Genomic DNA, 10,941 nt, shown 5'->3' with positions numbered 1-10,941 from the left:
TGGGGCCTGAACTCTGGGCCTGGGCGCTGTCCCTCAGCTCTTCAGCTCAAGGCTAGCACTCTACCACTTGAGCCACAGTGCCACTTCTGGCCTTTTCCTTTTTGCTTAGGTGGTGCTGAGGAATCGAACACAGGGCCTCAGGCATGCAAGGCAAGCGCTCTACCACTGAGCCACCTTCCCAGCCCCCTAATATTTTGTTCTGAAGATCTTCAAATATATGTCCAGGCTCAAATAATTTTAGAGTGAGTACGGTGTGCCTGCCCTCCGGGATTCTACCTGCCATATCCCACATCTATTTTATTTTGAAGGTTGAATTTTTGTTTGCCTTTTAAGAATGACAGCAGATGGTGATATTTTATTCATGGCTGTAATGTTTATGTTTATACTACTTCTCCATGAAATAAAAAGAGAAAAAGAAGCAGAGATTAGCTAGAGGCATGGCCCAAGTGCTTTGAAAAACATGGAGCTCTGAGTTCAATCTCCAGTGCCACTAAATAAATAAATAAATAAATAAATAAATAAATAAATAAATTCAGTTCCCTATTAAATACTAACTCTCTGCTTCCCCCTCTTCCAGCCTCTGGCTGCCATTACTCTACTATTTTTTTCTCTATGAATTTGATCAGAGACCTCAATGAGTATGATGACGCAGACTTTGTCTTTTTGTGCCTGGCTTATTTCATTCAAAATAGTGTCTTCAGAGGACACCCATATAGCAGTTGTCCAAATTTCCTTCCTTTTTAAAGGATGAACAGTATTCCATTGTATGAGTAGACCTTGTTTTGCTTATCTATGTGTGTTAGTCAGTTGTTGTTGCCATAACAAATACACGAAATATATCATCTTATAAGGAGGAAAGGTTAATGCTTTCAGAAGTTTCCATTTGTGGGCATTTAGCCCTATTGCTTTGGGCTATGGTGGCACCATCGTTTTGCCAGGAAGCAAAACGAGAGAGATGAGGAAGGAGTAGTGTCTTACTATCCCTTTCAAGGGCATGCCCCAATGACCTAAAAACTTCCCACTAGACCTCACCTCCTGAGATTCTAACACCTCCACAAAGTTCCTGGGTACCCAGCTCTTAATACCTATGCCTTCAGGGAACATGTAAGATCCAAGTTGTAACAGACTCATACATTTTTTAATATTGTTATTACAAAGGTGGTATTTAGAGGAGCTATGGTTCCATAAATCAGGTATGAGTACATTTCTTTTTGGACACCCCTTCCCTTGCTCTCTCCAAGATTTTCCCTCCTGTCCCCACCCACAAGCTGAATAGTTCTTTTTCAACATAGTATCTAGAGAGTACCACTGCTGCATTTGTTCATCCTTTGTCCCTCCATTTCTTTTTTTAAAGATATATAGTCATTTATTTCAAAGCTTTATGAAAAATATACAGCTAATACAAATTTTGTTGCGGTTTTTCCAAAGTCGTCCCTCCATTTCTGTGCCCTTCCAAAGATAGATAAATGAACAAACAAGACAAAAAGAACAGAAGACAAAAACAACAAAGGAAAAAACCTCTTGTTTCCATTTCCTGAAGTTCATTTTGATGAACATTATTTTATATGATCAGAGGCACATAGGCATTTCACTTTTGTGTTCCTCCCCTAAAAGTGTCCTCCTTTGGTCTCACTGTGTGTGAATTCCTGGAGTCCTGTATAATTTTATCATGTCCCCAGGTATTTTAGGTCTAGCTTCCATAGATGAAGATGCTGTTTCAGACTCATACAATTTTTAACAGTATGTTTTACACTGGTTAAGCAGTTTGTTTAATTCTTCATATTAACCTATGCAGTTAAGTTTTAGGGGTGGTAGTGTGAGCTGAATTTGCCAGTATCTGATCAAGATGTCTCAGTACACAGGCACAATATTACGTCTCCTTTTCTTCCCCTCAGCTTGCCCTGGTGACCCTGTCCTGCTCTGAGGTTCTACTGACTCAATGTCATGGTCTGAGAAGCCCTACCATGTTCTTAGCAGAGAAGATGGAAACCCTTGACCACACCTGCCGCTGTCCTTCTCAGGCTGAGGCTCCATGGTGAGTATTCAGTGCTTCTGGACAATTGTGGGTGTTCATTGACTGGCCTTTGGTCAGCCCACCAGGACATGGCCAAAATACACTGGGCCTTGCTCACTGCTAGCATGGCTTTGGTAGATTTTAGAAGCAAAGCCAAAAAAGAACCCAAGCAGGGACCAGCAGCAACTATGGTCTGCAACCATTCTGTCATACTTTTTGCCAGCACTGGGGCTTGAACTCAGGACCTGGGTGCCACTCCTTAGCATTTTTTTAATTCAAGGCTGGTGGATCTACCGCACTTAAGCTACAGCTTCACTTCTGGCTTTTTGGTGATTAATTGGAGATAAGATTCTCACAGACTTTTCTGTCCAGGCCGGCTTCAAACTGTGATCTTCAGATCTCAGTCTCCTGAGTAGCTAGGATTATAGAGGTGTGAGCCACTGACACCTAGCTATAATGTTTTCATATGCCCTGTCTGCTATATCCAATATCTGTGTCAGTTATGGGACAAATTCAATTGACTGAGGTTTTTTTTTTTTATTAAGGGATATTTAAATGTTCCTTTGTACCTGGTAATTTTTGATTGTATGTCAGACATTGTGACTTTACCTTGCTGGATATTGAATTATTATTATTATTATTATTATTGATACTGGCATTTGAACTCGGGACCTTAATTTGCTAGACAAGAACAGTACTACTTAGGCCACACCCCTAGCCCTTTTTGCTTTTTAGGTTACTTTTAGATAAGGTCTTGCCAGGCTGGCCTGCGACCATCATCCTTTTTTTTTTTTTTTTTGTGGGTCATGGGGCTTGAACTCTGGGCCTGGGTGCTGTCCCTGCGCTCTTCAGCTCAAGGCTAGCGCTCTACCACTTAAGCCACAGCGCCACTTCCCATCAGCTCTCATTTAGCTTCAATCACAGGTGTGCATTGTTATACCCAGCCTCTCAGTTGAAATGAAGATCTTGCTAACATTTTGCCCAGGCTGGCCTCAAACATTCATCCTCTTGGTTGCTGCCTCCCAAGTAGCCCAGATTACAGACATGAGCACTGCACCTCGCCAGTGCTGGGTATTTCTGTATTCCTTTAAGTGTATTTTGTATTTTAGTTGTCCTCAGGGGTGTAATTAAGTTGTTAACAGTTTGGCCTTTCTGTTAAGACTTTTTAGGTGGAATGGTGGGCCACTGGAGGATTAATTATACCTTACTACTAAGTCAAGACCTTCTTGAGTACTGGACTCAATGCCCTGTACACCTGCAGGCTTTTCAGGCTGGATGGTGGAATATGCACAACTTTGTCCTCGCTGAACATCAGGGAGTGCTCCCTTTCGTCCTGTCAGGGATTTTTTTCCACCTCCATCCTCATGTGGTTTCCTAACACCCCTTTGCAGATCTCCAGGTTCTTTCTCTGTAGATCTCTTCTTTCTAGAGCTCTGTCCTGTGCACTTCCGTTTCCTTTGTCCTCCAGACTCCTAGCTCTGTCTTTTCAATTTGAAAAATCCCAAGGGTTTCCCTTCCCTGCTTCTTGGCCCAGAAATGGTTCTTATCTCTCAAGAATCACAGGGCTTTTCAATCTGGTCTAAAATGTCTTGTAAACTGTTGTTTGTTAGTGTGCGACCTCTTCAGGTAGTAAAAAAGAAAATCACATTTCTGCTTTTCTTTCTTGGAGTATAATTTCCCTACACCCTCCCTGAGTCTAGGTGTGGTCGGACCCATCTCTGTCCTGCTGCTCCTGACTACACCAAAGCTGAGTCCAGCTCACATTCCGCCCATGTACTCTTATTGGCTGTGCCACGTCTAACTTCTGGAAACTTGAGTTTATCTCCAATACTATGAGAAGAATGCAGAAAAACATGTATTTTCTGTTTGGAAATCTGAATGTTTCTGCCCATTAAGCTTGTTAAGCATGTGGCAGTAGCAAATGGTAAATGTCCATTTGGAGTCATTTTGAAAAAAAAAAAAAAGGTCCACTCAGAGGTAGTTTTACCACTGGAAGGTAAGCTCCCAGGATTCTGTGAGAGTGGGAGGAGCCTTGTTCAGGGGCCTGTGGACTTCCGCAGCCCTGAGGGTGGTGGCAGTGGGGAGTAGGGGATGACACCACCGAGCTGACCCAGCACCCAGCCCTGTAATGCATTTCCTAGAGGCCCTGGAGGCAGCCAGGTGCAGCCCAGGAACAGAAAGCTGTATCTCCTGTGAGTGTAAGAAGCCATCAGTCAGCATTAACTGTTGTTTGTGCTGCTTAGCGGCGAGAAAGGGAACACATAAAGAAGTTGGATAGAAGAATATCTGAGGGTGAGTGTGTGCGTGAGCCAACTGTATGTGAGCCCCTGTATTGGACGCTGGTGTTACCTTGCCCTTCTTGGGCTGGGTGTGTTGTTACGGAGGCTGAGGTTGTCTGTTCTCTAGCTAGGATCTGCCGCTCTGTGGTGAGGGGCTGCCTTCCTTTTAAAACTGGGGGCCTTGAGCTGCTCTGATCACCACTCTCCTTTTTTTTTTTTTTCTAGGACCTTCTAAACAGCTCCACTTCAAACTAGCTTGAGCAAGAGATTTCCAAGAAATCTTTCCAACCTCTGCTGGAGGCTCAAAAGAAGCAGGCCAGTCACTGTCAATATCTTCATTGGAGAGAGGGACAGCATCAGGTAAGTTGTTATCACCTGCAGCCCCTTGTTTTCTCTGTGGTTGAATCTTGGGATCAAGAGCAAGATTTCAGGGACTGTCATTCTCTCTTCTGGTCTGATCTCACCACAGAACTGCCTGATGAATTCTATGTACAAGGCATTGAGACTTGGACTTGCCCCTTGTTCAGTGGGCAAATCCCCAGTGGGCCAAGAGAGACTGATATGCAAATGTAAGGTGGTATCTTACATCTCAAACTTGGGACACTGAAGGACCTCATTTCCTGGGACTATTATACTCACAAGAAAGACCATGGGCCCCAGAAGGGTGTTATAAATAGAAGCTACTGTGTTCTCACTACTTCCATTAATTTGTGCATATATTTTGAATGTATTGAGCAACAAATAGCCTCATATGACACCATGAGATTGCTACACTTTTAGTGGTAGTGGGTTATTTACTTATTACTTATTAAGTAGTGTACTGAAGCTAAACCCAGGTATTCCCACTAGCTAGACAGCTGTCCTACCATTTAAGCCACACCCTCGGCCCTTTTTGTATTTATTTGAGGGACAGGGTCTCATTATTTTAACAAGGGCCAGTCTGGACTTTGATCCTCCTATTCATTCTTCATAGCTGGGATTACAGGCACATACCAGCAGGCCTAGCTATTGACTGAGATAGGATCTTATGAACTTTCCCCTAGGTTGGCCTCCAACCATAATCCTTCAGATCTCTGCCTCCTAAGTAGGTGGGATTATAGGCAAGAGCTGCCAAACCCAGATGAGGATTACTTTTGGTAGGAAAAATACTTTTAAAGTAACATATTTTTCCATTTTCCATTCCCTCAAAGCCTGTCTGAATAGGACCCCAACTGAAGTCCATCAAGGTGTTGATATTTCAAAGCCTAACTCTAACAGGTTGACTTTCTTTAGGGGGCTGGTTTGGGGTGCTATACTGAGGTAAACTCATTTTTTCCTGACAGGAAGCTCCTGGCCAGTCTCCTAGAGTTCAGCGCTGAGGATGGAATTAGATGGGGGATCCTCATCCCCACCAGAAGCCATCACCACTGTAGAAGTATCCAATGCTGGGCCTAGCAACTCCTCCCTGGGGAAGCCCCAAGTCCTCCCCATTAGGCCCAGCACCTACCAAGGGGAACTTGGCAGCCAGGGCGCAGCAGGGAGCTGCCTTCTAGATCTTGGCCTGAAGATTCCCAACCGGGACAGTGGAATTGACAGCCCATCCTCCAGCGTTGCTGGTGAGCACTTCCCCTGTGAGGAGGGCAGTGAGGTCCCCCCAGACCCCACCATGCTGGGGCTGCACCCTGAAACAGCCATGGACAGTGAGACACCACAGAATTCACTCCGAGAGGAGGACAACAATGATGTGGACGAGGACCCTGATGCTGAGAACACCCCCCTGAAGACGGACGACATTGGCCAGGCCCAGGTAGGCTTCTTCTATTCCAGGGCCTAAATTCAGAGCTCTCCCTGAAGGAGTTTGAGGTTTGGGGTGGTTGACCCCATAGAAATGGAGCACACAGACTTGCTCCACACAAGGGGAAGACTTCTAGGATGGAGACTGCGAGGAAACCTCAATCCTGAGCCTCAGTTTCCCTATGTTTTTGGTAGGCACACCTCTACCCCAAGAGGAGATGATGGCTGCCTGAAGCTACCCATTGTTTTCTGTAAGGCTTTTGGATGAAGGTAGCTTGAGAACTTCCTGGTTTTTAAATGGAGAGATTGAGCCCTAGAGACTTAACGGTTGTCAGATCATCCGTAGGGCATGGCCCAGGCTGGGTGCTCTGTGTTCCTTTGAATGTGGGGACATGTCCTGATGTGCTGGGCCTACTGGATCTTCATGGTTATAGAGATATTAACACAGTAGGCTCAGGGGACAGGCCTGTCAGGTAAGGGACAGCCAGTGGCCCGTCCACAGTGAGCTTCACAGAGGGAAGGCTGAGCTCTGGTTTAATACAAGTAATATTATTTAGGCATAGCCAGCCAGCCAACCAATGTCCCTGTCAACAATTGGCAGGGAAAGCATAGCTTGATGCTCACAGTTCCCAGGAAAGGCCATCCTGCCACAAGAAGCCACATAAGGAAGTAGCTGGGCCAGTGGGCAAGCAAGGGGAAGGAAGGAGGGAGGGTCAACTTGTGGGCGGAGTCTTGTTGTGGTTTAAACAGGAAGGAACTGGTGAGTCAGGGTGAACAGGCTCAACACTGCTAGCTTGAGTAATTTCAGCCAGCTGTAAGGCAGAGGGCTTTCCTTGGTTGAATGCTACCCGGCCTTCGGGGGATGAGGGCACATAGATAGAAGGCAGGTACACATCTAGAGTAGGACAGCACCAAAAAGGTGATGGGAGGGATCTGCAGTTGGAGTTGATTGGTTTGCATTTGTATGGTACCATCAAAGGCAAATCTTTGATTATCTCTAGGAATAGGCCAGCCCTGGGGGAGAGGGATCAGCAAGGCCCAAATGTCAAGATGCCCTGTAGAGATAACACCAGGCACCCATCTCCCCAGGCTCTTGGAGGTGAGCTCCACTAGGACTGAGTCATATCTCTCAGCTTCCTATAAGATGAGAAAACTATAGCTCCCCTATTCCTGGTCTGTGGAAGTCCCATGTCCCTGCATCTGTGGTAGGAAGATGGCAGTGCTCTTTTCCCAGTGGGAATGGGTTGTCTTCTCCACATTGGGGCTTCTGGTTAGAACACTGTCTACCACAAGCAAGCATTGGTCCAGGAGCCTGGCACCCCATATTTCCTTCCCTTGTTTCAGTCAGCCTTCTGTCACTACAAATACCTGAGCTAGTCAACATGTGAAGGGAGAAAGTTCATTGTATTTATTTATTTTTTTAATTCTTTGTTATTATTAAAAAGTTGTGGGCTGGGAAGGTGGGTTAGTGCTTGCCTAGCATGCATGAAGCCCTGGGTTCGATTCCTCAGTACCATAAACAGAAAAGGCCAAAAGTAGCACTGTGGTGGAAGTGGCTCAAGTGGTAGAGTGTTTAGCCTTGAGCAAAAGAAGCTCAAGGACAGTGCTCAGGCCCTGAGTTCAAGTCCCAGGACTGGCAAAAAAAAAAGTTGCACAAATGAGTTACAATTACATAGAGAAAGTTCTTTTTTTCCTCACAGTTTTAGAGGTTTCAGTCCACAATTAGTTGGACCCATTGACTTTGGGTTTATGGAGACACATCTTGTCAGTAGCATATGAAGAACAAAACCACTTTCCTCAAGGCCAGGAAGTGAAAGAGAGAAAGAGTGTTAATATTACTTCTTTTTTCCATTTGGGATGTTCTGCTTTGTTTAGATATTTTTACTTTATTGTTCTGTCTAGGACTTCTAGTACTACATGAATACAGTTGACAATCGCAGACATCCTTGTCTTGTCCTTGATCTTAGGAAAAGCTTTTGGTCCTTCATCATTAAGTGTATTTGCTATGAGCTTCCATTTATTATATTGAGGTTGTTTCCTTTTATGCCTAGTTTGTTGAATTGTTGGTTTTATTTTTAATCACAAAAGGGTGTTCAGTCTTTTTAAATGTATCTTCACTATCCATTGAGATGACCATAAAGTTTTGATTATACAGCTAATATGGTTTTTGATCATTCTGTTAACATGGTATATTATAATCGGGTTTTGATCATTCTGCTAATATGGTATATTATATTGACTGTTTTTTATATTTTAAGCTTTAATTGTATTCCAGAAAGAATCTGAACTTGGTGATCATGGTGTATGCTTTCCTAGTGGTTTTTTTTCCAGAAATTTTGTACCAATATTCATCCAGAATATTAGTATGAGGTTTTCTTCAGTTGTAATGTCTTTGGTGTCAGGATAATGCTGGCCTTATTGAATGAGCTTGGAAGTATTTTTCCTCTTCAGTTTTTCTGGGAAGAGTTTTAGGAACATTGGTGTTAATTTGTCTTTTTTTTTTTTTTTGCGGGTCGTGGGGCTTGAACTGTGGGCCTGGGCACTGTCTCTCAGCTCTTCAGCTCAGGCTAGCTCTCTACCACTTGAGCCATAGTACCACTTCCGGCTTTTTCTGTTTATGTGGTTGGTGCTGAGGAATGGACCCCAAGGCCTCATACATGCGAGGCAAGCACTCTACCACTGAGTCATCTTCTCAGCCCTAATTTGTCGTTAAGGGCTTTATAGAATCCACAAGTGAAACCATTTGGCTGTGGACTTTCCTTCATTGTGAAGTTTTTTTTTATTACTAATTAAATGTCCTTGTTCATTAATGATTTTCTCAGATTCTAAATTGCCGTGATTCAATCTTAGAGACTATGAGTTTCTGAGCATTTATTTATTCTTCTAGGTTATACATTCTGTTGACATATTAACAATACTCTTACAACTTCTTCATTTCTGTAGCATTGATTGTAATGATCCCTCTTTCATTTCTGATTTTCCTTATTTGAGTCTACTCTCTTTTTTTCTGAATTAACCTGGCTAAAAATTTGTCAATTTGTTGATCTTTAACAATATCAATTATGGGATGGTTAATTTTTTAAATCTTTTTCCATACTCTATTTCATTTATTTCTGTTCTGATCTTCCTTCATTCTTTCTTCTAGCTTTGGCCTTTGCTTGCTCTTCTTTTTCGAGTATCAGGAGTAAAGTTATGTTGTTGGCTCAGACTTTTTTTCTTTTTTTTCTGAACATTGGTTTTTATGAATTCTAGGCACATAATCTACCGCTGTGGTATATCCCCAGCTCTTCTTTTTAAAATTTCCTCCTTAGAAATGCTTTTACTGCCTTGTAGAAGTTTGTTGGGATTTCATGAAGATGCGTGAGTGTGTGTGTGTGTGTTTGTATTGCTGGGGATGTAGTCTAGGACCTTGAGCATACTAAGCAGATGCTGTGCCACTGAGCTACATTTTAAGTCCTATAATAGCTTTTGATGCTCTGCAGTCAAAGCTTAAGAAAGCGTCATCTGGCTGTAGTTGCTTTGGAGCACTGGGGAAAAAAAACTTGAATTTTTTTTCCAGAATGTTCCATGGAAATAGCATCTATGAGAACTGAGCATCAGCAGCCTCCTCTGGCCTCCCACATTCCCTGGTCACCTTGGCACACTGTGGGTAGCCCTGGCTGGGTGCTCATTTCCCCCTATTGAGCTGTTTCCTTTCTCTCTGCAATGCTTCCACTGTCAGAAGCTGCTCCAGATTGCCCAGGAACTCCTGCACACCGAAGAGACCTATGTGAAGCGGCTGCACTTATTGGACCAGGTAATCCATACAGCTCAGGGCTTACCTCTGTCCACTCTCAGAATTCCAATGGGAAGTTTCAGGGCAAAGTCTGTGCTCATCCTTAGCATTAATTAGATATTATAGTTGGAGTAATGTAAGTCTGATTAAGAAATGTGTATTTTTTTTAAAGTGCTTGTGGTTCTGGGGCAAAGGTCTTATCTTACAATCTTTGGGACATTTTGTCTTGGTGACTAGACTATCTGAGTACATAAATGGTTGCGAGGTATTTCTCTGTATAAATAGTTGAGACCATGGGTGCTGTTTATTCCTGTCCATGAAACAACAAGAGAAAAAATTTACCAATGGAAACCAGGCTTGGTAGCCAAGTACAGTAGTTCAAGCCTGTAATGCCATCTATTCAGAAGGCTCATGGAAGTGAGTTGGCTTGTGGTTCAAGGATAGCCTGGGGGAAATGTTAGGAAGACCCTCTCTCAACAAAGAAGATGGAGGTAGTATGCATAATCCCAGCTATACAAGGAGCATAGGTAGGATGACCATGATCTGAGGCCAGCCTGGACAAAAAGCATAAGACCTTTGTCTGAAAAATAATAAAATCAAAAGGTAATGGGAAAGTCATTTAAGGATACTGGTGGACCCATTGCAACAATGAGAAGTACAAGTTGTCATGTCGAAAACGAACTTTACAACTTTGGTGGGGGGGGGAGCGGGAGGATTGGGTGGGTGGGGGAGGCTGGGAAGGGATGTGAAGGGTAAACAAAGGAGGAGGCTGCAATGCTTGATAAGAAATGTATGCATTATCTTGCCCATCTAATTGTATGTTCACAAAAAAAAAAAAGGTAATAGGAATATGGACCAAGTGGTAGAGTGCTTACCTAACAAGCCAGAGGCCCTGAGTTCAAAACCAGTACTACAGAAAAATAAATAAATAAATAAATGAAACTAGGCTTAGACAGAGTGGGTTATTTCTGCTTGAATCTTACAAGCCAGAGAAAGAAGTCTTGACCAAGGTCCAGAGAGGGATAAGGGAAAATGATGTGTCCTTCCCCAGGTTCTGCTTCTGCCTTCCCTATAGTCCTTAGCCATAATACACTTGTGAT

General features: G+C 43.4%; 1 protein-coding gene across 4 annotated transcripts in view; it reads left to right on the top strand.

Annotated features, from left to right (window-relative positions):
* Fgd3 (FYVE, RhoGEF and PH domain containing 3) overlaps positions 1-10,941 on the top strand; it is a 55,333-nt gene that overhangs the window by 4,459 nt on the left and 39,933 nt on the right. For all 4 annotated transcript variants that reach the window (XM_013026427.1, XM_013026430.1, XM_013026426.1 and 1 more), the window contains exons 2-5: positions 1,896-2,035; positions 4,519-4,653; positions 5,616-6,079; positions 9,788-9,862. In XM_013026427.1, coding sequence (XP_012881881.1) covers positions 5,654-6,079; positions 9,788-9,862 — 501 coding nt within the window. In that variant the 5' untranslated portion in view covers positions 1,896-2,035; positions 4,519-4,653; positions 5,616-5,653. The remainder of the gene's footprint in view (positions 1-1,895; positions 2,036-4,518; positions 4,654-5,615; positions 6,080-9,787; positions 9,863-10,941) is intronic.

Source organism: Dipodomys ordii, unplaced genomic scaffold (assembly GCF_000151885.1).
Source record: "Dipodomys ordii isolate 6190 unplaced genomic scaffold, Dord_2.0 Scaffold93, whole genome shotgun sequence".
Lineage (NCBI taxonomy): Eukaryota > Metazoa > Chordata > Mammalia > Rodentia > Heteromyidae > Dipodomys > Dipodomys ordii.
The sequence above is the reverse complement of the archived record's forward strand: the minus strand, read 5'-3'. Positions and strand labels throughout refer to the sequence as shown.